Source organism: Danio rerio, chromosome 6 (assembly GCF_052040795.2).
Source record: "Danio rerio strain M-AB ecotype USA chromosome 6, GRCz13ab, whole genome shotgun sequence".
Classification (NCBI taxonomy): domain Eukaryota; kingdom Metazoa; phylum Chordata; class Actinopteri; order Cypriniformes; family Danionidae; genus Danio; species Danio rerio.
Window position 1 is genome coordinate 44,692,140 of NC_141026.1, and position 24,361 is coordinate 44,716,500.

Here is a 24,361-nt window from a genome sequence, read left to right on the forward strand (position 1 = left end):
GTTTAACAAAAGAAAGAAGCTCATGACAAGTAAAGGGTGAGTAAATGATAACAAAATACTCATTTTCGGATGACTATCCCTTTAAGACTTTGATTAGTTCCACCAAATGTTTTTTTTTTTTTTTAATAGAACAGGTTTTTCTTCATTTTATGCTGTAATGTTTTCATCAGTCTGGCAGTTTTTTTTTTATTTCTAATGTCATAATCTGCATGAAAACAAAATGAGACAAACAGCTCAACAAATAACACACAGCAAGACCCAACATGTTTGAAATGAATCACTTTGTATTTATTGCTCCGTGTACTAAATAATAGATAGCTGGCTAAGCACATAAACAGATGCTGAGAAATCTGTTTGACAGAATTACCACGCAAAGTTTGCAAGCCCATATTTTTCAGGAAGATTTTCTTTAAAATATTATTATTAGTTAATAATAGGGTCGACACGGTGGCTCAGTGGTCGTCATACAGCAAGAAGGTGACTGGTTTGAGTCCTGTCTTGGTCAGTTTTTATTTCTTTGTGAAGTTTGCATGTTCTCCTCATGTTCGTGTGGGTTTCCTTCGGTTGCTCCGGTTTCCCCCATGCACAGATCAAAGACATGCACTATAGGTTAATTGGATAAACTAAATTGGCCGTAGTGTATGTGCGTAAATGAGTGTGTATGGATGTTTCCCAATACTGGCTTGCAGCTGGAAGGGTAAAACATATGCTGGATAAGTTGGCGGTCCATTCAACTGTGGCGACTCCTGATGATTAAATAGACTAAGCCTAAGGAAAATTAATGAATGAATGGAAAGTTTTAAGAATTAATCATTTTGTCACACTTTACAATAAAGTTTCAGTATTTAATGCATTTACTAACACAAACTAATACTGAACCATACTTGTACAACTAACATAACAAACCAACATTAGCAAAGATGAACAAATACTGTAAATAAATGTATTGTTCATAGTTTGTTCATGTTAATACGTACATGCACTAACTATAACTAATGCATCCTCATTGTAGTGTGTTGCCATATTGTATTATTATTTAATTTGCATATTTTGTATTTAACTTTTGCCCTATTAAACTGATTCATTTATACATTTTACACAATTTTAGTAAATGAAACATGAAACATTTGGTCCACAGCCCCAGCAAGCAGTCTTAATGGTTTCACTAATGTGAACCATGCATGGGAATGATCTGAGGGCCATGTTTTCCTTCTAAAAATGTTTTTGGAGTGAACTGTCCCTTTAAAGTTAGGTTAAAACACTGTCTTTGTTATTCACTCGCCTTGATTCCAGTGTTTACATTATCAACACTTTCGCTGAGTAAAGGATTTAAGATGTTTTTATTTCATCATTAGATTCAGATAATGGGGGTGTAGTGGTACCAAATACTTTGAGTCTTGCAGTTTTGAATGCATTGTGAAGAGATGTACTAATACAGGACTCTGCATGTGCAGAACCTCTATTTCTATACAATTTGGATTATTTCATCACTTACTTACTCCCAGGGCTATTTATATCGAAGTTGATATTTACAGTAGCTGCACCACATTGGTGTTTGTAACATCTAGTTTTTATAAGGTGGGATGTTAGCCCAACGCTCAACCCCCTACCTGGAGGACCCGGACATACACACATACAGTACGGACAATTTAGCTTACCCGATTCGCATACAGCACGTCTTTGGACTTTGGGGGAAACTGGAGCACCCGGAGGATATCAGCCCTCTAGCACTGTTCTTCTTGTTGTCTCGAACCCACTCACCCTTCCTCTATTTCCTTGCTTCCCAATAACAATCCTATAACCTCTCTTCACTCCTAGGTTGAATCAGGGGGGACCAATCCCACTATCACTGTGTCACCCTTTATGATATTATATTGTTTATTATTTATTACATTGTATATCAATTTACAGTACAAAATACGAATGAAAACAATGATTGAACTTCATTTTATGGTTTACGTGTACTACAGTGTACTTAAAGGAATAGTTCTCCCACACTCATAAAGGGTTTGTTTGCTGTTTGTTCAAATTACTTATTTAAAATGAGCTGAATTAACACAATTCTTGAGTTTTTGGGGGACAACTTAAATGTTTTATGTTCAATCCACTTAAATTTGTAAAAACTTGTAAGTTAAATTTCTTCATAAATTCACTCATTATTAACTCGCCTCCGAGTGGCTCCAAACTTTGTCTCTGTCTTCATTTCATCAAAATAATCAAATGCTATTACAATATGATCACTTTTTCTGTGTTCAACAGAAAAAAGAAACAAGTTTTGGAGCCACTCAAAGTTAAGTTAATAGCAAGTAAATTTATTTTTTATTCATTTTTTTGTGCTGTTAAAAGTCCTGGTTTCCACACAATTGAGTTGTGTTGGGACAACATGAAGAAATAAAGTTAACTTAATTTTTTATTTTAATTAAGTAGATTGAACATAAAACTGTTGTGTTGTGTCAGCTCAATTTAAAGAAATAATTTGAACAAACAGCATACAACATTTTTTGAGTGTGGGTGAACCCAGTGGTTGAACTAGGTATTGCAATCCTGGATCAAAACAAGCGCAAGCGCAGGTTGCCAGATTGACCAACAGGAGTGATCGAGTCTGACTATCGAGCATATGGCTGATTAAAATCATGTTAAAGGCAACAGCACACGATAGAAGCAATATTTTCCATAATAAAAGGAGTTTTTGTTTTAACCAACACCTCGAATTAATACATAGATAATACTTTTATTTCTTGCAGCTGAACAACAGAAAGCTGACAGTGATCGTCTCAGGTAAACCTCATGTAATTTATTCAGTGTTAAATGCTATAATAATGTGAGTTTGAATGTCATTTTACATGACATTTATTGCCATACTAAGCAGCAGCAGATAGTTCACCTCAGATCTTGAAAATAAAATAAACTGTTTCAAATTGAACTTTAGAAAACCTCAAAACCAACACATATCAGTGATTCAGCATGTACATTTAATAATGTTAAATATTTGTATTTTTTTATTAATTAGATCATAAACCTTACCATTTTGTTGGAGTGCAGTAAGTGCACTATATTCTGTGCTTCTGAATGGCTGTATTTAAATTTCTGTTGTGTTTTGTCAAATCCAAACTGTCAAATTGCTTATTACTGCAAATCTCGTCACGTAGCGTGTTGTTAGAGAACGGGGTTTTAATGTAACCTAGTGTTTACATTCCTAATATTTATATTATTTGCAAATTAATAACCTCATATGGAACTCTGAATCTGCGTCTCATTTTGGAGTCTGCTACTGTCCACTGGAGGTCGTATTTCAGTCACGGGCGCATGCTTTGAGAGCCTTTCTGAATTTATGAATGAAATGCGCTGTTTTCCAAGAAGGCAACCTGGGGTGCTGAAATGTAATTTGCTAAACTGGCAGTGGGCAGGTTAAAAGAACTAAAACATAGACAGCGTTCCAGCACATAACAGATGTTTTCAAATCAGAATATCTGACGTCAGCATTGTTTTTTAGATAACAAGTTCACTTGGCATGTTTCTTCAATATCTGCAAACATATGGTATTTTTATGCTTTAGAAGAGTCAAAAACTTACTTACAGCACCTTTAAGTACACTGTAGCTACATGTTAAGTACACATATACCATAAAATGAAGTTCAATCATTGGTTTCATTCAAACTTTGTACTATAAATCGATTATACAAATGAAGTTTGCAGCTTGAGTCATGGTTTAACTTAGAAGACCTGCAGTACCAGTGAATGATCTGGACAGAGCTAATGGTTAATTACTTATGCTCTGTATCTGCACTTTTAGAGATGTACACACACACACACACAAAACACTCATCTTCCAAGGACCTTGATTTGGTTTCTGTGCTTATCACCATGGCAACCAAGCTTTGACGCTGAACATGTTGGATAGCCAACAGAATTCTTTAGAAAATCACGTCGCTGTATCAATTGATTTCAAATTTGTGCAGAAAAACATATATTCGCTCTGATGTGAGTTTGTGCCGAGGAGAAGCAGTGAACCGTCACCGCTGGGAATCAAAATGCCAGCTAACGCTCAACGCTAACTGGAACTGACAAATCGTAAGGTAACCGTCTTCTAGATGAGCCCAAACACATTTAAAGCGGAATATGTCACGTTAGCATTTAGCTGGTAAGAAATGAAGCTCTTCGGGTGGTCTTTTGATGAGATTTGAAGGTCTGATGTGAGAGGTATGGCGCTGGAGGAAACAACATTATTAAAGATTTACAGTCTGCAGAGAGACCCACTGCATTTCACAGACAGGACAGAAGCACTTGAAACCCTGAATTCAGTGCACAGACCTGTTCTCAGTGTCCTTCATATGTTGCTTTCTCTCATGAAATAAGCCTCTATTCATTTCTTCCCCTGACACAGCGATTCAGCAAGGCTTTCTGATTGGCTCTCCATAGTCAAAACCTATGCTGAAAATACATCAGTAAAGTTTTATGTCTGACCAATGTGATGCTGCATTTGGGTGATTCTAGAATTGTGTTTACATTTACCATTTTTAAGATAAACCCTTTTTTTATATAAACTTTAATGAAACTAGATTAATCAATTTTTATTTAAAAATACCGTGTGCATGTGTTTTAAAGGACATTTTGTCTTGCAAAAATTAACTTAAACACTCCCACTGCACCTATTTTTGACTGTCACTGGCTCACACATACCATTAGCTTCATTCATTCATTCTTTTTTTGGCTTATTCCCTTTATTCATCAGGGGTCGCCGCAGCGAAATGAATAGTCAACTATTTTGGTATATGTTTTACACAGCGGATGTCCTTCCAGCTGCAACCCAGTACTGGGAAACATACACATTCATTCACACACACACACACTCATACACTAATTTATTAGCCAATTTGGTTCATCCAATTCACCTGTAGTGCATGTTTTTTTTTAGACTGTGGGGAAACTGGAGCACCCGTAGGAAACCCACGCAAACACGGGGAGAACATGCAAACTCCACACAGAAATGCCAATTGACCCAGCCGGGACTCAAACCAGCGACCTTCTTGCTGTGAGTGCTAACGATTGAGCCATTTAGCTTCAACTATCATGAAATAATTTACTCTAATTTCATTACTATTTTTTGTTTTAGTAAAAAATATCTCTTCAGTCAACTCTGTTACATTCAGTATAAAAAGACACAAAAAAGTAAAAAAGAAGCGACTTCCTCTTTGTTAAGTCACTTCCTCTGAAGATAAACACTGAAATAGTGATGCGTGGATGGTGGTTATATCCGTGGGTCATCGGATGGGTCAGGTAATAAAAAAATACATTATGATTAATTGCGGGTCGGTTGTGGGTAGATGTAGCGGGACATGGCAGTGGACCAACGAAAAAGCAGACAGAGGGCTTTGTAGAATGGGATGAGACGCCCAATAATAATAGAAGATGTGCAAGAGTAGCCTACTGTTTAAAGTTTTGGTTAGAGGAGTCCTCAGAGGAAAATCTGCTATCGTTCTGGGAGAAACAAGATTGCTTATTTCCACGACTACGGCGCCTTGCGAGGAGAATTTTGTTCATTCCTACACGCGGTGCGATCAAACGGACATTTAGAGATGTTTTTGCATAGTTCAAAGAAAAAGGCCAAGTAAACATAACATAGCTGCCGTTTAGGCTGAAGTGGCACCCTTTTTGTTATCTTGTTCCTGTATCTGTAAAAGCAAAAATGTCTTATTTTTACTTTCTGTATCTAATTAAAAATTAAAAACTGTTATCTAAAAGACAAACTTTTGTTTTTATAAATATATGTTTATTTAAAAACGTTTACGATTAACGTATTATTTTACTATCAGAGATGTGCAGATTAGACTACTGAATCTGCTGTTAATATCCACTGACCTATCATCATGCCTAAAACAAAGAATCAAATCATTAAAGTGACGATCGGGTGCGGATACATATTAGATAAAACTATATGTGCGGGCGGGTGGTTAGTACAAAGCCGCAGATTCGGGTGTCATTTCAGCTGATCTGCACATCTCTACTCTGAAAGGCATTGAGGCCTAAAATGTAGTAAAACTAGAAACATGTGTTTCAGTCAAAGGAAAGAATCACTCCAAGGGGAAAATTTTCTTTGGAATTCTTTTTACAAATTTTGTGTTCCCAACAAAGTTAAGAATTACATTTAATAGTGTTACACAATATCGACCACACAAATGAGATTGTATCTTAATTTGGTAATCCTGATTCAAGTTGTGTCTTCTGTAACTCAAGTATCGAATCGATTGATCATGTTTTTGTCAAAAGGCCACATGTAAAAGTGTTTTGGACTGATTTATCTGTCTTTTTTATATCAAAATGTAAGTTTAACATTGATTTTTCCATATGTGAAATAATTTGTTACTTTTTTTCATGACAAACATAACAGATTTTATAGGCATTGTTTTATTTATTGGGTAAATATTACATTCACAAATGTAAATTTTCTTCATTACCAAAGTTGCAGAATTTTCTTTGTGACTTAAATTGTTTAATTACTACTTGACAAAATTTCTACCGCAAAAAAGTGTTAAAACTGAAATTTTATAAGGATCTTGAATTTTGAGGTTAGATCTATTAGAGTTATTCATCATACATCAGATTCTAGAGAGCATTTGATTTGTCAGGCGTTGATTTTATTATTCTTTTTATTATGAAGGGCCAAAATCCAAGCTTAAACGAGAGCTGTGAGCCAAAAGTAAATTCAGCAAACTGTAGGAAGATGTATAGGTAATTTCCTCAATTATTTCATAATAGTTATAAATTAATAGTAAAAATTATTTCAGCCGCATTTACTAATGCATTATAATTTTTTGAAAATGTATATTATTTTAACAAATTTACAATAAAACCATTGAAAAAAATGCATTTGTAAAACAATGGAGTTCATCGCAGAATACACTAGTCATGCTGAACCTGCCTTTGCTTTGATTTGCATACTGGTTCTGATACTGGGCATCTCTGATTTAGACGGAAGTGACAAACTGCAAGCTTTACATGTTTGTATTGGTTTTAAACCTAACATCTAAAATTTTGTTTATATTAATTTCATGGGACCTTTAAGGTACACATGACCCTGTAATGTACAAAGAAAAAAAAATATCCAAAAGGTACTTTCCAAGTGGCAAGTTTTGTATCTTCATTTCTGAGAGCACATGACCAATTCACATCACCCTTAAAGTCAGAAACAAATCTAAACATTTTGCAATGTTACTGTTGACATTCGGTCTATAAACATTTGAATTATTAGCATTTATCCAGACCATCAGAAGCTGTTTACACATTCTAGAAGCAGATACTTCACACTTCTTAAGAGTCTGATGTGCATCAAGGCATTTATGCAACATTAGCACTGAGTTAGTGAAAGATGCGTGTTTGTGCTGTGATGGAGAATGTGCCACTCTTCATGGCACTGGACGTAACTGGGGCATCTGTGTTGTGGTAACCATGACAACCTGTGAGTTTGTCATCTACAGTGGCGAAGCTCTGAGGGGATTGAGCTCATGATGCCGAATCTGTAGCACACACACCCACACAAACACACGTATGTGCACATGCTACATACTACACTGCTTTAAGCCACAGATAAAGCATATGATTGCTATGGAGGATTTAGACAGCTTGCAGGGTCTGGTGACACCACTGTGCCCTCGAGGAAGGACTTTGTCTGAAATAAAGGTCACTTTCGATTATTTGTCGGCTAAATAACTACTTGTTTGACTCTGCCATGTGCACACTTGAGCTAAAATCAGTTGTCAGTTCACTTTCAGGTGATTCATCAGGTTCAGAGTAAAATTCAGTCATTTATTGGAGGGAAAACTGGAATCTGCTATTATTACTATTAAAGGGATAGAGGACCCGAAAATGAACAATCTTTCTTCCAGAATTAGTTTAAACTTATTTGATTTACTCTCTACTGTTGAACATAAAATAAGATATTTTGAAGAATGTTAATAAATGGTAATCATTGACTTTTATTGTACATTTTTATACTGTGAATGCCAATGAATATCAGTTACTAACATTCTTCAAAATGTGTGTGTGTGTGTCCAACAAACAGAAACACTCATTGTTTTGAACAACGTGAGGGTGAGTAAAGTAAATGTTAGTATTAAAAAGTATAAAATGTTATATTGTACATGTTTCAATCATGGATGGGCAGTATTTATGATAAATGTATTTCAAATTTGTATTTTAAATTAGGGTTACACAAGTAACCCCACCAGTCCTACACCACCCAACCCGCTCTGAGCTGGAATCGAACCGGCAACCTTCCGCATTGTAGTTGGTTGCTCTAACAAGGAGGCTAAAGACCATGGCCTCTAGCATTTGTCGCTAGAGCACGTTTAGAGGTCAGAGTAAGGTTTACCTGCACAGCACTTACTAGCTGGCCTTTGTTACACACGGTTTACCGGTACTATGGTAGTGTTGCAATACTATGGCTCCAAAATACAAGCAGTGCCACTGTAGTTTGTAAACGTATCATCATTAATGGTTTATCTACAATAGATAATGTTTCATGTGCAAAAGTCACTAAAATACTCACACCTATGTGCAACAATAGACCATTTTATTTGAATAGTCTGTGGAGCCCTGTACGGTTGCAAATATTTTATGGTTTTATGGTACCGTATTGCATGTTTTCTAACGTTTCAGTTCGAATGCACTTCTGAATTGGTTCATTTCTGCTCCTATTAATAGGATTCAATGGCTACAACTGCTTTAAAAGAACAACTCACAAAGTGTAATTTTGAATTACTTAGTATTGTTACCTGATAAGACTGAAAAAAAAAGCCATGAAAAACCCAAAATAGTAACAGGAAACATTGAAACAATTTTTGAGCACTTTATGGCCTCATTTTGTTGAAGAACCAACACAATCTCACGGCAATTCGTAACTTTTTCATTTAGTAATTCGTATGAATTCGTACGATCTAATTCGTACAATTTAGTACGATTTGCTTATCCCCCAATGACGGTTGGGGTTAGGGGTGGGGTCAGGTGCCACGCCTCCTTTTTAAAATCGTACCATTTCATACAACTGAACTCGTACGAATTAGCCACTAAACTGGCAAAACGTAAAATACTTACGTTTTCTTGTGAGATCAGGCTACATGCTCTTGTGTAACAAACTTCATTTGGTATAATTTATATCTTTATTTTAATCTATTATTTGTTGTTCAGTTATCTACAAAATAAACAAAAATAAGTAATACATTTGGGTGAAGTAAGGAGCAAATAATACAGTACTTTTTGGCCTTACGGGAAATATGAGTTAAATTCAAGTATTATAACATAAAATATAGTATTACTGACCATTTTCTTTACAGTTTGAGTTATGAATTACAGTTTCACACTGCTTGGTATCGTGAAACTTCAGCTGGTATAGTATCGTAAAATTAATTAATGGTATCGCGACAACCTATTTTAAATACAAAATATAATTTTGTAATTTGTATTTGTGAGGTTTGATGAAAATGGCTCAATATTTTGTATCAAAATACTTTAGTGTCTTGGATTTTTGCATTTTTAAAATACTGTCAAATATTTTAAAAGAAGTCTGATGACATCATAAAAATGTGGCCTTTGATTGGTGCTTTCTTAGTTATTTGCCAAGGCTTAAGATCAGATTACGAAATTGATTAACATTGAAGGAGTTAATCAATGCTTGGAGTATGGATGGAAATTATGCCTCACATGTACAATAAAGAAAGTAACAGACAAATAGCAGGGGTAGATTCGGGAGCAATAAGAGAGGAAAATAAGACAAACAACAAAGTAACACTGTGGCGATGCAAAACTCTATTGGCTTTTCAAATGGCAGTAGCTGATCTGCAAGTGCTCTTTATAGTTAATTACAAACTTTGACATTGTTAATCAGTATGAGAAAAAAATGTTTATTTACACCCCTGTCTACAGACTGGTCAAAAACTCCCAACTCAGGTTTAAGGCAGCAAAAATAGATAGCAATTTTTTAAAATATAATTTTTTATATTTTGTATTAAAGAGTATGATATTTATGGAAATTACTAAAACTGGAGACTTTAGTATTTTTCAGAAATCGTGATTTTACATTGAGTATTGAAGATTAAGATTTCAACTACACAAATTTTGAAACATACAACTTTTTTATGTTAATTATGGTATAATAATTAATAATTAGAGATGCTATCAATTATCACATATAGAGATATAGTACTTTATTCTAACTCATTCCAATCTGAACTAAATGGTTTTTACAGTAATTAAAGAGATCATCTTCAAGACGGTACTTTCAGTATAAAATTTGTACAAAATCTATACTAAATTATTTTGTAGCATTTTATAGTTTATATTTGATACACTCAAAATTGAGGTATTTGGTATTTTATTTTGAAATACATTTCAATATATTTTTGCCCATCCCAGGTTTCAGTGTTTATAAAAGATGCACATTCTTTATATGTTCAAGAAAGCTTTGACTATTTAGTGTTTTTAGATCTCGCCAGAAGAAACAGCTAGCAGAAACTAGCCATTAAAGGGGTTAATTCACCCCAAAACGAAAATTTACTAATAATTTATCCAGGCCATCTTCAATAAAACATAAATCACAAGGACTTTTAGGCATGTATACATGCAAGTAATACATGTGCTGCTTGAAGGTATTATGATGTAAAAGTTAGTATGACTTGACCCCAAGTATGAAATGTTTTATGCTGAATATAAAGAAAAGACCAAAATGTAACTAGCAAAATATCAACCAGCACTTGTTCACTTGTATAACTCCCTGACATTGATCACTTCATCAGCCAAGACATTTCAAGTGAACACACTTAAAGCACACATTCATAGTGATACCACAATATCAGTTTATTCTTTTCCAAAACATTTATTACTCAATTCTCAACAATCATGTATTATTCAGCAAGTCCACTAGAGGAAGGACTTTCTGTCAGGCTCTAATTCTCTCCTACTTCATTGCAAATGCTATTCATAAAACTGCGCTAGAGATGGTTTGTTTCCAGCAAGCCTCAGCTTGTTATTTGACACGTTCTCTCTTCTCTGCACTCCGTCATGATGCTCGTACAAAATGAGGCTAGACATTTGTTGTCAAGGTAACCAATCATCTCTAAAGAACTCATAATGCAAATAGCATTTATTAAAAAAATAAGGTCAACAATGTCAGAGTTCTGTGAGACCCTTTTTGTAAATATTTTAACAAAATAAGCAGATAGATTTTACAAAATCATTGGTATTATCACAATTTCAGGTTCCAAATACAAAATCAAAAATCACATTTTGCAACTGTTCATATTTAGGAAGTTTTTTACATTTGATTGTAGATTTGGATTATTTGCTTTGTACATAATAAAGTGATTCTGTGGGGGGAAAATAGCAAGAATATGTCACTCAACATCATCTGTAAATAAAAGAGCCAAGCAATCCAGAAATAAAGTGACTAGTAGAGAACCAGAGAACAGCAATGAGTATGAAGAAAGAAGAAATTTAAAGGTTACAGCAGTCATTATATAAAAGTTGTTAGAAGGTGTAGAGACCCTTCAGCACATCTGCAACCACAGCACATCACTCGTCTTTCACAGACATCGCTTTTCAGGCAATCCCTAGTCTGTCACTGGGCATCACTATTCTCTCACAGGACATCACAATTCTACATCCCAGGCTCATTCTGAAAACGTACTGCTATATACATTTCTGGAAAGTGCCAAATCATTCAGGAAGGTAAGTTTTTGTTTCCGCGAACCCATTAGAGTCCACTGTGTGCTTATTCAGATCTCAAATTTCTTTCGTGAGTGCCATTTGCGCCTGCTGTTCTCACGTAAATCCACCAGAGGCTGCTGTCGACTGACTGAATCACTGATTGACTGACCCACCCTCCTCCTACCCTAAACCCAACCAATAGTGTTTTCAAAAGCACCGATTGACCTGCCCACCAATCCAGCAATCCAGAAAAAGAACAGCCCTCGCCTGATTTTTACCATGTTTTCAGTTTTTACCACATACTTACCTTGTTATTTACTTTATTATTTTATCTTTTGGCTTCTGTTTTTGTCTTATCTGTTTTCTGGAACTGTTCTTTAACAGACTCGAACCCATCGTTGTGGTGCATCTCAAGTCCGCCGTCATACATAGCGAGCTACCGGATAAACTGGTAAAAGCTGTCCATACGGAGGTAAGCGGTCATGCTGGTAAACGCGAAAAGGAACAGTGTCATACCACCCCTAAGTGCTCGTTTTAAAGACAAAACGCAGCCATACGTACTTCAGGGTACATAATTTGTGATCTCCAGCAATGTATATAGGGCTACTTTTTTAAAATGAGCTTATGTTGCAGTTCACAGGACGTCACTGTTCACTAATAGCACATGGCTAGTCTCTTAAGGACATCTCTAGGCTCTCATACAAACATCACTAGTCTCTCACAGACACTTGGCCAGAACTTGTTTGAGATTTTCATTCAGGCTTATGTCAGGACTCTGGTCTGGCCATTTTATTATTTCACTGTTTTTAACTTCAGTGAACTGCTTCACATATTTTCTGTGTGGCAGGCTCATTGTCTTGCATGTAAATTGTTGACTGATTGAATGATGAGTACAGAGAAAGACCGCACATTGGTGAAGAAGCTTTTGATAAGCTTTTACATTTATGTAAATTGGAAAGTTTGATCATAAACACAATGTTTTTTTCCTCAGAGCCAAATAAGATAACCACACTTTTATCCCTTAAGCCAAGGGTGTCCAAACTCGGTCCTGGAGGGCTGCTGAGTTTAGCTCCAATTTGCTTCAACGCACCTGCCAGGAAGTTTCTGGTATATCTGGTAAAGCTGCGGTCACATTAGAGTTTGAGCATGCGATATTCTGTCGTGAGGCGCTGCGAAGAGGGGCGGGATTAAACAAGCGTATTAAACGATAAGCTTTTATAAATGAGCTATTGCTTCATGTTTTAAATTTCTGTCCAGAGAGGTCATGTTTTGATCCTCGATTGGTCTCACGCAGTCAAGTGATGCGATTTCGCAGGTCAGAGTTCACCAAGCTTGAACTTTGCACCGCAGCAACCTGCGAAACTTGATGCATGACCCTGCATTTCCGGTCTGACGCATTCGCTTGCGTATGAATGGAAGTCTATGGGAGGAAAAGCCCAGTGTGACCGCAGCTTAAGAGCTTGATTAGCTGGTTCAGGTGTGTTTGATTATAGTTGGAGCTAAATTCTCCAGTACACCGGCCCTCCAGGACCAGGTTTGGACACTCCTGACTTAAGCAAGCAAGTTTTCTGTCCACACAATATATTCGGCAGCAAAGGAGAGAGGTCTGTTATTTTAAAAATCACAGATTTGGAATGACCTACTTCTCTTGCTATGACTGAAAAAGTCGTCTATTTGGTCTTTATCTGGACAACTTGCTGTGTGAGCATTTCAGTGGCTCACCGTCTCACAAAGTCAGTGAAAATTAGTAAATTTAACAAGTAACATATCAATACAAACAATTTGAAAGTGTTCTCTTAGTGTTATTTTAAACTTAATATTACTGTACTGTATATTATTTATTACTTCAGAATATATATATAAATATATATATATATATATATATATATATATATATATCTTGAAATATGCTTAAAAACTGCTCCAATAACTTTACACAGAACTAAGGGATAGTCTTAAAATTTGGGAAATTGTAGATATTTCTCTAATTTTGATAGTATTTAATATATTTCTTAGTCAATATGTTGTTTCATAATAGACCATTATTTCAGCCTAATTTGCTGTTGTATTTGCAGTACACGATGCAGTTGTTGTGTAATGAGAGTTTTCATGCTATATTTCATAGACTTGAGAAAGGAATTATCTCTCTAGCAGCTGCTCAGAACACCTTAGCAACCACTTAGCAATGCTCTAACAAACATCAAGAGCACCTTTCCATCTGCTTAGTAACTGCTCTAAACCCACATTTAGGCCCACATTCCTTCAAACTTCAAATGTTCATTCAAACTTACTACAAATTCAAATATAAGCCCAAACATCCTTCCTCCGAACTAACATCCTTCACATTTTGTCCTCTAGTTAATAGTCATGTCTACAGGCTGGCATCCACTTTTTTGCACTGTCGCTGTGTTAAGTGACAGTCCAGATGATTGAATTAAACAAATTTCATAATTAGCAAAGCGGGACACAGAGAGCGAGTAAGTGTGAGAGAGAGAGAGAGAGAGAGAGAGAACAGCAGACTATCAGATCAAACCATCATGGATTAACTTTTTAAAAGAGATTATGATGTTTCAGAGAGCAAGGAGTTTTTCACAGTATTTCCTATATTATTTTTTTCTTCTGGAGAAAGTCTTTTTTGTTTTATTTCGGCTAGAATAAAAGCAGTTTTTAATTTTTTAAAAAACATTTTAAGGTCAATATTATTAGCCCACTTCATTCATTCATTAATTCATTTTCATCCGCTTTTCCAGGGCTTGGAGAACGCCAGACTTCCCCCTCCCCAGACACTTCCTCCAGCTCCTATTTCCTCCTACCTGAAGATGGCAAACCACCTTTTTCCGGTGGAGCACCATGGCCTCGGACATCGATGTGCTGATTCTCAGTGCATGCTGAAGGGAAATATATTCAATGAAGCCAACAGATTTTATTATTAGGGTTATTATCTCCCTTAATTGTTCTTTAGGCTAAATACTAGTATCTTGATCCAGTAAATATCCAAGAAAATATCATGTACTGTCATCATGTCAAAAGAAAAAGGAAATTAGTGATTAGAAATGAGTTATTAAAACTATTCTGTTTGAGAAATGTGTTGAAAAAAAAATCTTCTTTCTGTTATACAGAAATCGAGGAAATAAATATAAAGGGGGCAAATAATTCAGGAGGGCTAATAATTCTGACTTCAACTCTATGTAGACACCATGCAAAAAAGATGTAATGGACATAAAGCCACCCCTGACAATATGGAATTTTGTGTGGGGGTTTTCTGACATGTTATGCTATTTATACACGCTTAGTTATTAATAACAATGATATAACAATATGATAGCAATAGAAATTATTGTAGAAACAATAACATTAACATATATGCAGAAATCTATTAGCAATATGGGCATTCCATGGAAAACTTTTCCTGCTGATTGTAATAACTTATTATAATTTCATCCTCATGGTGAAAGGGTTGTATCATCTACAGTCACCAACATGTAACATGACATATTGTTTAACATAACATATTATGCTATCACTGTCAGCCAGCTTCTATCAATAATGTCATCAAGCAGCAAATATTTTGAATGATATATTGCTGTCAATCTACTAACACTGCCTTCAAGTTGTTTTGGAGAAAACTACTATGATAAATGACCCTTAAACGCAGCATTCATGTTTTGTCGAGTTCAACTGCTGAATGTGTCTATGTTTTTCTCATTCACAGACATGGCTGCCAGTGAGGATGGCGTCACTAATGAAGCAACTTTGGTGCGCCACATCAGAGTCCACCCACGATGCTGCATGAAGTATGGCACAGGTGGCAAGTCCTCAACACACTTTACCAACCAGCTGACTCACAAACACTCTCTCACTGGCTCCGTGTCTGCCATAATCAGTTATACTCAGGGGTAAAAGGGTTATAAATATGTAGCATACAAACTTTGAAGTTATATCAAACTTGAGCATTCACCTGTCACAGACTTCCAGCTATTGTCTTGAAGTACAAAGTTGTAAACAAATTTGATGGATCATTGCTGAATGCAGGTATGCACTCTTAATAGTTTCTAAAATAGAGTTTTTGCAGTTATGTTACACACGTAATCAGTAATGTTACACACTTAAAACGTAGCCCGATATACATTTCTGGAGATTGTGAATTATGTAACCAGAAGTACGTATGGCTGCATTTAATTTTTTAATGAACGCTACAGGGTGGTATGCCGCTGTTTCTTTTTGCACTTACCAGCTGACCACTTACCTTGTATGGTTTCCAGCTGTTACCAGCTTGTCCAGTTAGCTCACTATCTACATCAGTGGCCTCGAGACGTAGAGAGGAGCTGACCAGTTTGACGGGGTTGGAGTCTGGTGAAGAACAGTTCCAGAAAGCTGGTAAGACAAACACAGAATTCAAAAAAATAAAATAAACAAGTAAACAACAGGGTGAGAATGTGGAAAAAAGCTTTTCTTTGTGTGGATTGCTTTTCAAATTTGTGGGTAAATCTGTGGTTTAGAAAATACTATTGATTGGGTTTAGGTAAGGGGGAGGATGGGTCAGTTGATCTGTCAGTCAGTCAGTCATTCAATCAGTCATACAGTCAGTCGACAGCAGCCTCTGGTGTATTTAACACAACAGCAGACGTGAATGGCACTCGCAAGAGAAATTTAAGATTTCAAAAAACGTACAGAGCAGCCTCTTGTGGATTCACAAAAACTGCAAAAAACGTAGCTACTGGGACATTTTTGACAGTCTCCAGAAATGTATATAGAGGTACATTTTCGGGATGAGCCTGGGTTGCTTTTATTATATGGAAGTAAATGAGTCCCAGCCACCAAAATTCTGCAAAATGTCTTCTTTTGCGTTTAACACAAGAAAGAAACCCAAATAGGTCATAAACAGCCACAGTCATATTGCCCTACAGCCCAAGACTGGTTACTCACTGAAGCTAAGCAGGGCTGAGCCTGGTGGTCAGTACCTGGATGGCAGACCACATGGGAAAACTAAGTTGCTGTTGCAAGTTGTATTAGTGAGACCAACAGGGTGCCCTCAACCTGTGGTCTGTGTGAGATCTGTGTGAAGGGGACACTATACTGTCAGTGAGCTCCTTTCTTTCATCTTTCGCATGAGATGTTAAACCGAAGTCCTGACTCTGTGTGGTCATTAAAAGTCCCATGACACTTCTCGTAAAGTGTAGGGGTGTAATCACAGTGTCCTGGCCAAATTCCCTCTATCGGCCCTTACCCATCATGGCCTCGCAATCATCCTCAATCTCAATCTATAACTCTCTCCACTCCACTAATAGCTGGTGTGTGGCGTGGACACGGCGCTGTCACATCATCCAAATAGATGCTGCGCACTTGTGGTGGTGTGAATTCCATCCCCCTCATGCAGACATCCCAAGTTGGGAAAAGTCCTTTTCGGGGGTATACATAGTTGATCTGCGGTAGGTTGCGGGGGAGTGGGTGGTATCTGAGTTGGGGCGTGTGTGCGCGAGACGTGCCTGAAAATCGGTGGGGGTGAGTTGTGTGTAACGTACCTGAAGAGCTGGGAGGGATGAGGTGGAGATTATCATTCGTAAACAGGATGTCTGCTCATGATTGTGAAGTGCTTTGGGTGTATGGCCATATACAATAAATGTGCTATGTAAATACACACACTACATTACATCACCTAAATAAGTGAATGATGTAAACAAGACAATTATGCAGAATTTACACTTTTTGGTTAACGTCCATTTAGTTTTGGGTTTCCTGGAAAGTATTTGCTCACTTTAGCATGCTCGTCAGCCAATGAGAATGAAGCATTCGACAGGTTTTTAGCAAGAAAGCATTAAACAGTCAAAGGGCAGTAAATACTGTTCTGTGTTGTCAAAAAACAAATATTGTAAATAAAAGCTGTTCTTCTGAACATTTCCTTCAAATAATTCAAAAAATTTATTTAATAAGTATAAATTAATTCTAAATAATATTTCAAAACATCAATTTTAAATTGTAACAACACGACACTATTTTACCATTTTACTGAATTTTTTTTGAACAAATAAATGTCTTGAGAAGAAATATTTCAAAAACATTTAAAATCTGTCACTTACTTTTATAACCAAGGTTGTATACATTAACCTCCGTTACTAAGAAACATAAAAAATATATTGGTTTTGGCAACGACTTAAATTAAGTTTTTTGTTATTTTACACATTTTGACAAGCACATCTTCACAAAAGTTATTTGAGACCTTAAACTAACAGTTTACTTAAGCTTACCTTACTTTTTCAGAAAATACATAACTTTTTTTTAATTCCAGTTGATAAGGACACTAAAATGAGACTTCTCATCTTTGACCTATATGCAATATTCGCAAATTAAGGTGTTATTATTACACAGCATTATTTAAACTTATGAAAGCAATTTCATTCATTCATTTTTTTTTTCGGCTTTGCAGAATGAACTCATCCAGCGTATGTTTACGCTAGTAAATGCCCTTCTAGTTGTATGGGAAACACACTTTTGCATTTACACACATACACTATAGACCAGGGGTCAACAATCTTGGTCCTGGAGGGCCGTGTACCTGCAGGGTTTAGCTCCAACTTGCCTCAACACACCTGCCTGGGTGTTTCAAGTATACCTAGTAAGACCTTGATTAGATTGTTCAGGTGCGTTTGATTAGGGTTGGAGCTAAAATCTGCAGTACACGGGCCCTCTAGGAACAAGTTTGGTGACCACTGCTATAGACAATTTAGCTTATTCAATTTGCCTATAGCGCATGTCTTTGGACTTGTGGGGGGGAAACGGTGCACCCGGAGGAAACCCACGCAAACAAAGGAAGAACATGCACATAGAAATGCCAACTGGCCCAGCTAGGGCTTGAACCAGCAACCTTTTTGATGTGAGGTGAAAGTGCTACCCACTGAGCCACTGTGTCGCCCATGAAAACGATTCCAACACTAAAATACAATCATTATGAAAAGAAATTAAAACACTAATTAATATTTCACCATAACATAACTGAATGTATAACTGAAGGTTTGAGTTTTAAATTGTGTAACAACTATAGAGCAACGGCCAAGATTAACACATAGTTTATAAAAAGGTGTGTGCGAGGAGAGCTACAATCACACTGAGCCAAAAGAGCAGAAATAGAAATAAATGCCACACAAGCCACAATTACACCCATGCAGAACAGTTACAAAGCTTAATTTTAAATAGTACATGCCTTTATGCTGAAATAACTGTAATTGCAGGAGGCGTAAAAAAGTATATTGCAGCTGCTCTTTTGTACACTTGGGTCATTCCTGTTAGGATTGCATCTTTGCTGCTCAGATTCTTAAAAGAATGTGATTATACATGGGTTGGATTAAAGAAAAGACTTTCAGAAGTATGCAGTGGTCAGACTCATCTTTATTTATCTATACAGTGGCAATAAAATGGAGAGTAAAAAATATATTACCTCAGGAGGTTGTAAAGTTCTTGGAGTTGATTTGAATTTTCATGGCAATGGTTTTATTTTAGAGGACAGTGGAGGTGAGAGATAAGGGTGATTATTTGGACTCAAACCTGAGTCCCCATAAGCCAACAGCTCTTATACATGCCCAGAATATATACACGCAGCCAACTACCACAGAACTGACCTCTCGGTTACTTCAAAAAGATTTTGGGACATTTATAATATCATAGTATTTTTAAGAGATGACTTATTGCTAGCTGTGCTGCTGGTTTCCTTAAATGTCACTTTCTGAAAGATGAAGCCATTAAGGAAATGGAATAGCTAATTAAATTATAATAACACTGGAATTATATTTAATTAGTAATGTAATATTATAGTATTATGAACTGTGAGTCGGCTCCAACCAAAGTACTCAAATGATGAAAAATTTGTGCACGTTTTACATTTTTAATGAGGGTTTTTTTTTGGTTTGTGTACATTTGCAAAGTTTTAATGCTTAAAAGTATATTTCATCCAAATATATACTTCATTTTTTCACCCTCAAGGCATATCCAAGAGATAGGTGACTTTATTTATTTATTTATTTTTTTTACTGTAGAACATTAAAGATTTATACTTTAGCTGAAACCATGGTGAAATAGTGGCATCTCACGCATGAGTTTGTATCCACGCATCATCTGACATAAAGTGTGGACCTAAGATTTTCAGAACTGTTAGTTAAGGCTGTGTATTTAAGGTAAATAATTCTGTAAATAATGTTCAGTTTCTTTCACAGACCAATTATTTGCTTCATAAGCCCTCTGTGTATTGTCAGGAGCCACAATTTAGTTTGTATGTACATGTTTTTGACTGTTAAAATGCTATTTTCCGTTTTATGAGTTTATAAATCGCCAAAAAACAAGATATCAGCTAAAATCCCTCTGTAATACTGCAACAAAGAACAAAAGTCATCTTATAAGGCCAAGAAGAGTGCACATGTAAATCAAGGTAATTTTTTCTTAGCTCACTTTTTGTATAGGCTACATGATTTTTAATCATGTTCTGTTTTAGAATTGCCTTTCTTTTCTTTTTCATTCTTTTATCACCTGTTTTAACACATTTTATCTGTTTTTACCTGTTTTAAACAACTTAATTTTTTTAATCACTTTTATTTTTATTTTGTAAAGCACTTTGAATTACCATTGTGCATTAAATGGGCTAGATAAACAAACTTGCCTAGCCTTAGTATACACAATGTGCACATTCAACGATTTCTGTATGGAATCAGATAAGTCTCAAAAGAAATTCACGCAAAAGACACAATGTACACATGCGTAGCCAAATTCACGTGCATGAAACCAAATTCACGTGCGTAAAACATTTATTTATATTCACAAAAAAATTTCACGTGCACAAAATAAAAATACATTTTCATAAAATACGTTTCACAAATGCAAAACACCAGTTGCAAATGTATACGAGTGTACAAAAAGTTTTGAATGTTTAAAAGTGATTTTTTTTTTTCAGTTTCATTCAGTTTCTAATGACACTATCACGTCTTTTTCAAGAAAACAGCTGCTTTAGAACTTCAAATGTTTAACAACCTTACAGTTTTATATGTCTTGACAATAAAAAAAAAAAAAAAAAGATAACTCAAGTGGGGATCAAACCCGGGTCTAAATGCCCGCTATCTCAACATGCTGACCACTGTACCACAACAGCACTGCAGTGCAAGTGTGGCCGGAACGATACTTAATCTTTAACATTACCCTTTAGGCTAAATTTTACTCAAAATAATGGATAAAAAGAGTGAGGATATAGTCAAATAAATAAATAAATATTTAAAAAGTGCGACTGCGACTGCTGCTTTCTCCGTTTCTCCGTGCTGGAGAAAAACAGTCTGCGCAAAAGAAGAGTTAAAGTTTAGTTCAGTTCAGTATGGTTTTAATTTCAATCTTAAAGTCCAAACACTGAAGAACCAATCCATCAATGTGCAGCTCCACAAGTCCCAAACCAAGCAAGTCAGTGGTGACCGTGGCGACAACTTTACCAATTGGCGAAAGTGAAGGAAAAAAAAAAAAACCTTGAGAGAAACCATGCAGGCTCAGTTGGGCACGACCATTTTGTGTTCAGGCTGGCCCATAGGATCAGTGGACTCGTCTGTCACTGTAAAAAAATGTAAATAAAAAATAAAAACACTTCGGTATAGAGATTAAGGTGCAATCTTGAGGTTGTTGCTTAATTGTTTGAAATAAATAGAAATAAAATAGAAATATTTTTTTTATCCAATATTTCCCAACTTTATCCAAGTAACTTATGTGATGAACAATATTTAGGAGTTAACTGTTTCTTTAGATGTGCAATATTTCATCCACATATGAAAATAAAAGAGCATATCTCATTAATCGTACCTATTGATTCTCTTATCTTTTGACCTCCAGTACAGGAGGACTTGTGCGTATACTTATAATCACATTATCACATATCAACGTGAACGTTCAAACCTTTCTATTATTGGATACAAAAAGATATAAGCCATATAATCCGAGACACGTTTGTTTTTGTTAAACTGGCTGATCATCATATAGCGCAGTTTCAGCTGCAGTACTAACTTAACAGACACTGCATCTCTACCTGAGAGAGAGAGAGAGAGAGAGAGAGAGAGAGAGAGAGAGAGAGAGAGAGAGAGAGAGAGAGAGAGAGAGAGAGAGAGAGAGAGAGAGATCAGGCGAGCGCGCGCTCCAAGTGCAGGTTTCTGGGTTGGCAGCAGTGCGCGAGAATCAAGCGTGGCACGCGGCGGAATATTGACCAAAATTACCGCGAGCTCAAACATCTGGAAACACACAGAAGAAAACGGTCGCCAACGACGCCCTTCATACACGTATTTCTCAGAAACACTCAAATTATTCGGTAAGTCTTCGTGGGTACTTTAATCGAGCGCAACTGTTGTGCCTGAACGCGCTTTATCTGTTGTTGTTAATGTTTTTACAGAACGCCTTTTTGTGTTTGTTGCAAATTCACCTGTGTCTTCACCTGTAACCCAGACTGGCACAACTATCTCTAGAACTTTAAGAGGTTCCGCGCTCAGTCGTGGTGCTTGACTTGTATGTTTGTATTTATTTTGCAGGTTTTAAGTTCTGTCTGTTGTATTTAGTCAGTTTAGTCTGAAAAGGACGTCAAATACGTTTACGTCAAACCCAAATCATTGCGTATGTTGCGCGTAAATGGAGACTGCAGTTTCTTTTTTCTCAGCAAAACCTGCCTCTTTCTGGCAAGTTCATTTCAGTGGATACGTGGTAATAGACTCTTAAGTGAGTTTGACCTGACCTGTCTTTTGTTTGATATCCTATTAAGTGAAATTGCTAATTTTGTTGAAGGTCAGCATGTGACCTGTGAGTGAACACATTGGTTAACGCTTAAGATTTGAAATGTGTTTTGTGTTTTATTATGCTTTGACATCATGTACCACCTGTAGCCCAACGCACATCTTGACTGTTTTGTTGCAGTGCTTTTAATAGTCGGAATAGCTCGGAATAAAGGAGTTATAAACTATACTTAGACACAGTTGTCAAGCATAAAGACTGCTGTTACAGCAAACTGATTAAGGGAGCAGTGTGTGTTTGTTCTTTAGAAAAAAAAGGTTACTCATAAAATATGAATTATGTACTTTAGAAGATATAAATTGTTCTAAAATCAATTTCTAAAACTAAAACACACACACACACACACACACACACACACACACACACACACACACACACACACACACACACACATATATAAATATATATATGTATATATCCATGCAAATGTCAACCTTGCCGTTTCTACATTTTTGTGTAAGCCAGTATTTTCTGTAAGCCAGTATTTTCTGCTCCCTTAACTCTGTGGTTAGTTGTTTTGGAAAATATAAGCATGCTTCAATATAATGTTAATGTATACTTTCTATGTGAATTTATGTTTTGAGTTTTTACTGCAAATATCACATCCATAATGCTGAAATTGCTCATATACAGCCTATATTTTACCTTAAAGATTCCCTAACCTGATTTCACCAAATAGGTGAATGATGCTGGATCAACATTCCAATCAGCCAATCAAATTTAAGGTATATGTTTACCGTCTGTGTTAAGGTTAGGCTTACTTTTAGGTTTATGCACTTCGACATGATTGCTATCCAACTATTATTTTGGGAATAATTTACAGTTATGGGTTTAGGGGTAGGGAATAGGTATGGATTACATTTTCCAACAAAATAATGTTCCAGGATCGCATCATACCTGGTAAAATGATGACGTGCTTAAAGACTTTTCCTTATATTGTCCCTTATATTTTATTTATTGACCTTATTCTAAAATGCGGAAGTGCGCCTGTTTTCTTGATTGTTTTAGAACTTCCGATTCAGTCGCCTATGGGAGAAATGACTAGGAATAATAAATGGCAGAAAACCGTCAAACTACTTGCTCTACAAACAAATGTTTGCATGACTATATAGACCAAGTAGAATAATATAATAAGGAAATATCAGTATGCAACACCAAACAGCGAAATGAGCAGTTTTTAATGTCTAAAAATGAATGGAAGTGAATGAGACCGGAAGTCTCGAGCCAAAAAGATTCATATGGCTGTGCTCGCTTGTCGGCGAAGAATAAGGTGAATAGTCATGCATGATACTGTCCTTAAAGTTTATTTCTGGTGTGCACTTTTTTAAAATATCCTCTTTGTGAGTCAACAATGGGTGACATTTTTTTTCTGTTGTGATGGAGCTTAACTTGTATTTAACCTAGGGCATCCCTTTAAAGGCTCTCAGCCTGTAATTTAGTGGTCGTGGCTTAGTTTGAAAGGCTGTTATTTCTTATGTAACAGTCAATGATTGTTCTACTAATTTTCAAAGACTAAGTTGTTTAGTTGGATTTTTTTACTCTTAAGAAAAATGGGGAAACTCTATGAAGCTTTTTTTGTCCATATGTCTTTTTAAATGTTTTTTTTTTTGTATTCATGAAGGAGGTTGAAAAATGCATGAAGCTTTGTTTTTGTGGTTAGTTTGTATTGTGTGTTCACTTACTAATTTTGTCTGTCTCTATCAACCCCATATTGTTCAAAAGAGCCCACATATCATATAATTTTTTTTAAACGTTTGATAGAATTGATGTTGATGATGTTACGGCATTGGTTAGAAAAGTAAAACTGACCTTGCTCTCTTTGGCTCCCATGGAAGATGAGTACAAAGAAGCCCGGACACTGTGTTTGTGTCAG

The 24,361-nt window shown here is 36.0% G+C and overlaps 2 protein-coding genes across 8 annotated transcripts in view; both read left to right on the forward strand.

Annotated features, from left to right (window-relative positions):
- The window catches only part of LOC147843605 (uncharacterized), a 36,196-nt gene extending 18,581 nt beyond the window's left edge, over positions 1–17,615 (forward strand). Inside the window, exons 2-6 of one of the 6 annotated variants that reach the window (XM_087257827.1) lie at positions 4,916–5,032; positions 12,082–12,169; positions 14,448–14,537; positions 15,410–15,502; positions 15,960–16,074. In XM_087257827.1, the coding sequence (XP_087113953.1) occupies positions 4,916–5,032; positions 12,082–12,169; positions 14,448–14,537; positions 15,410–15,490 (376 nt within the window). In that variant the 3' untranslated portion in view covers positions 15,491–15,502; positions 15,960–16,074. Of the gene's footprint in view, positions 1–4,915; positions 5,033–12,081; positions 12,170–14,447; positions 14,775–15,409 lie in introns of those variants that run through there. The other 5 variants (XR_015494024.1, XM_087257825.1, XM_087257826.1 and 2 more) reach the window with 5 other exon arrangements.
- A 4,233-nt stretch (positions 17,616–21,848) lies between these two features.
- Positions 21,849–24,361, forward strand: part of camkva (CaM kinase-like vesicle-associated a) — a 49,714-nt gene continuing 47,201 nt past the window's right edge. For both annotated transcript variants that reach the window (XM_087257822.1, XM_087257819.1), the window contains exon 1: positions 21,849–22,015. The gene's annotated coding sequence lies outside the window, so the exon portion shown is untranslated. The remainder of the gene's footprint in view (positions 22,016–24,361) is intronic.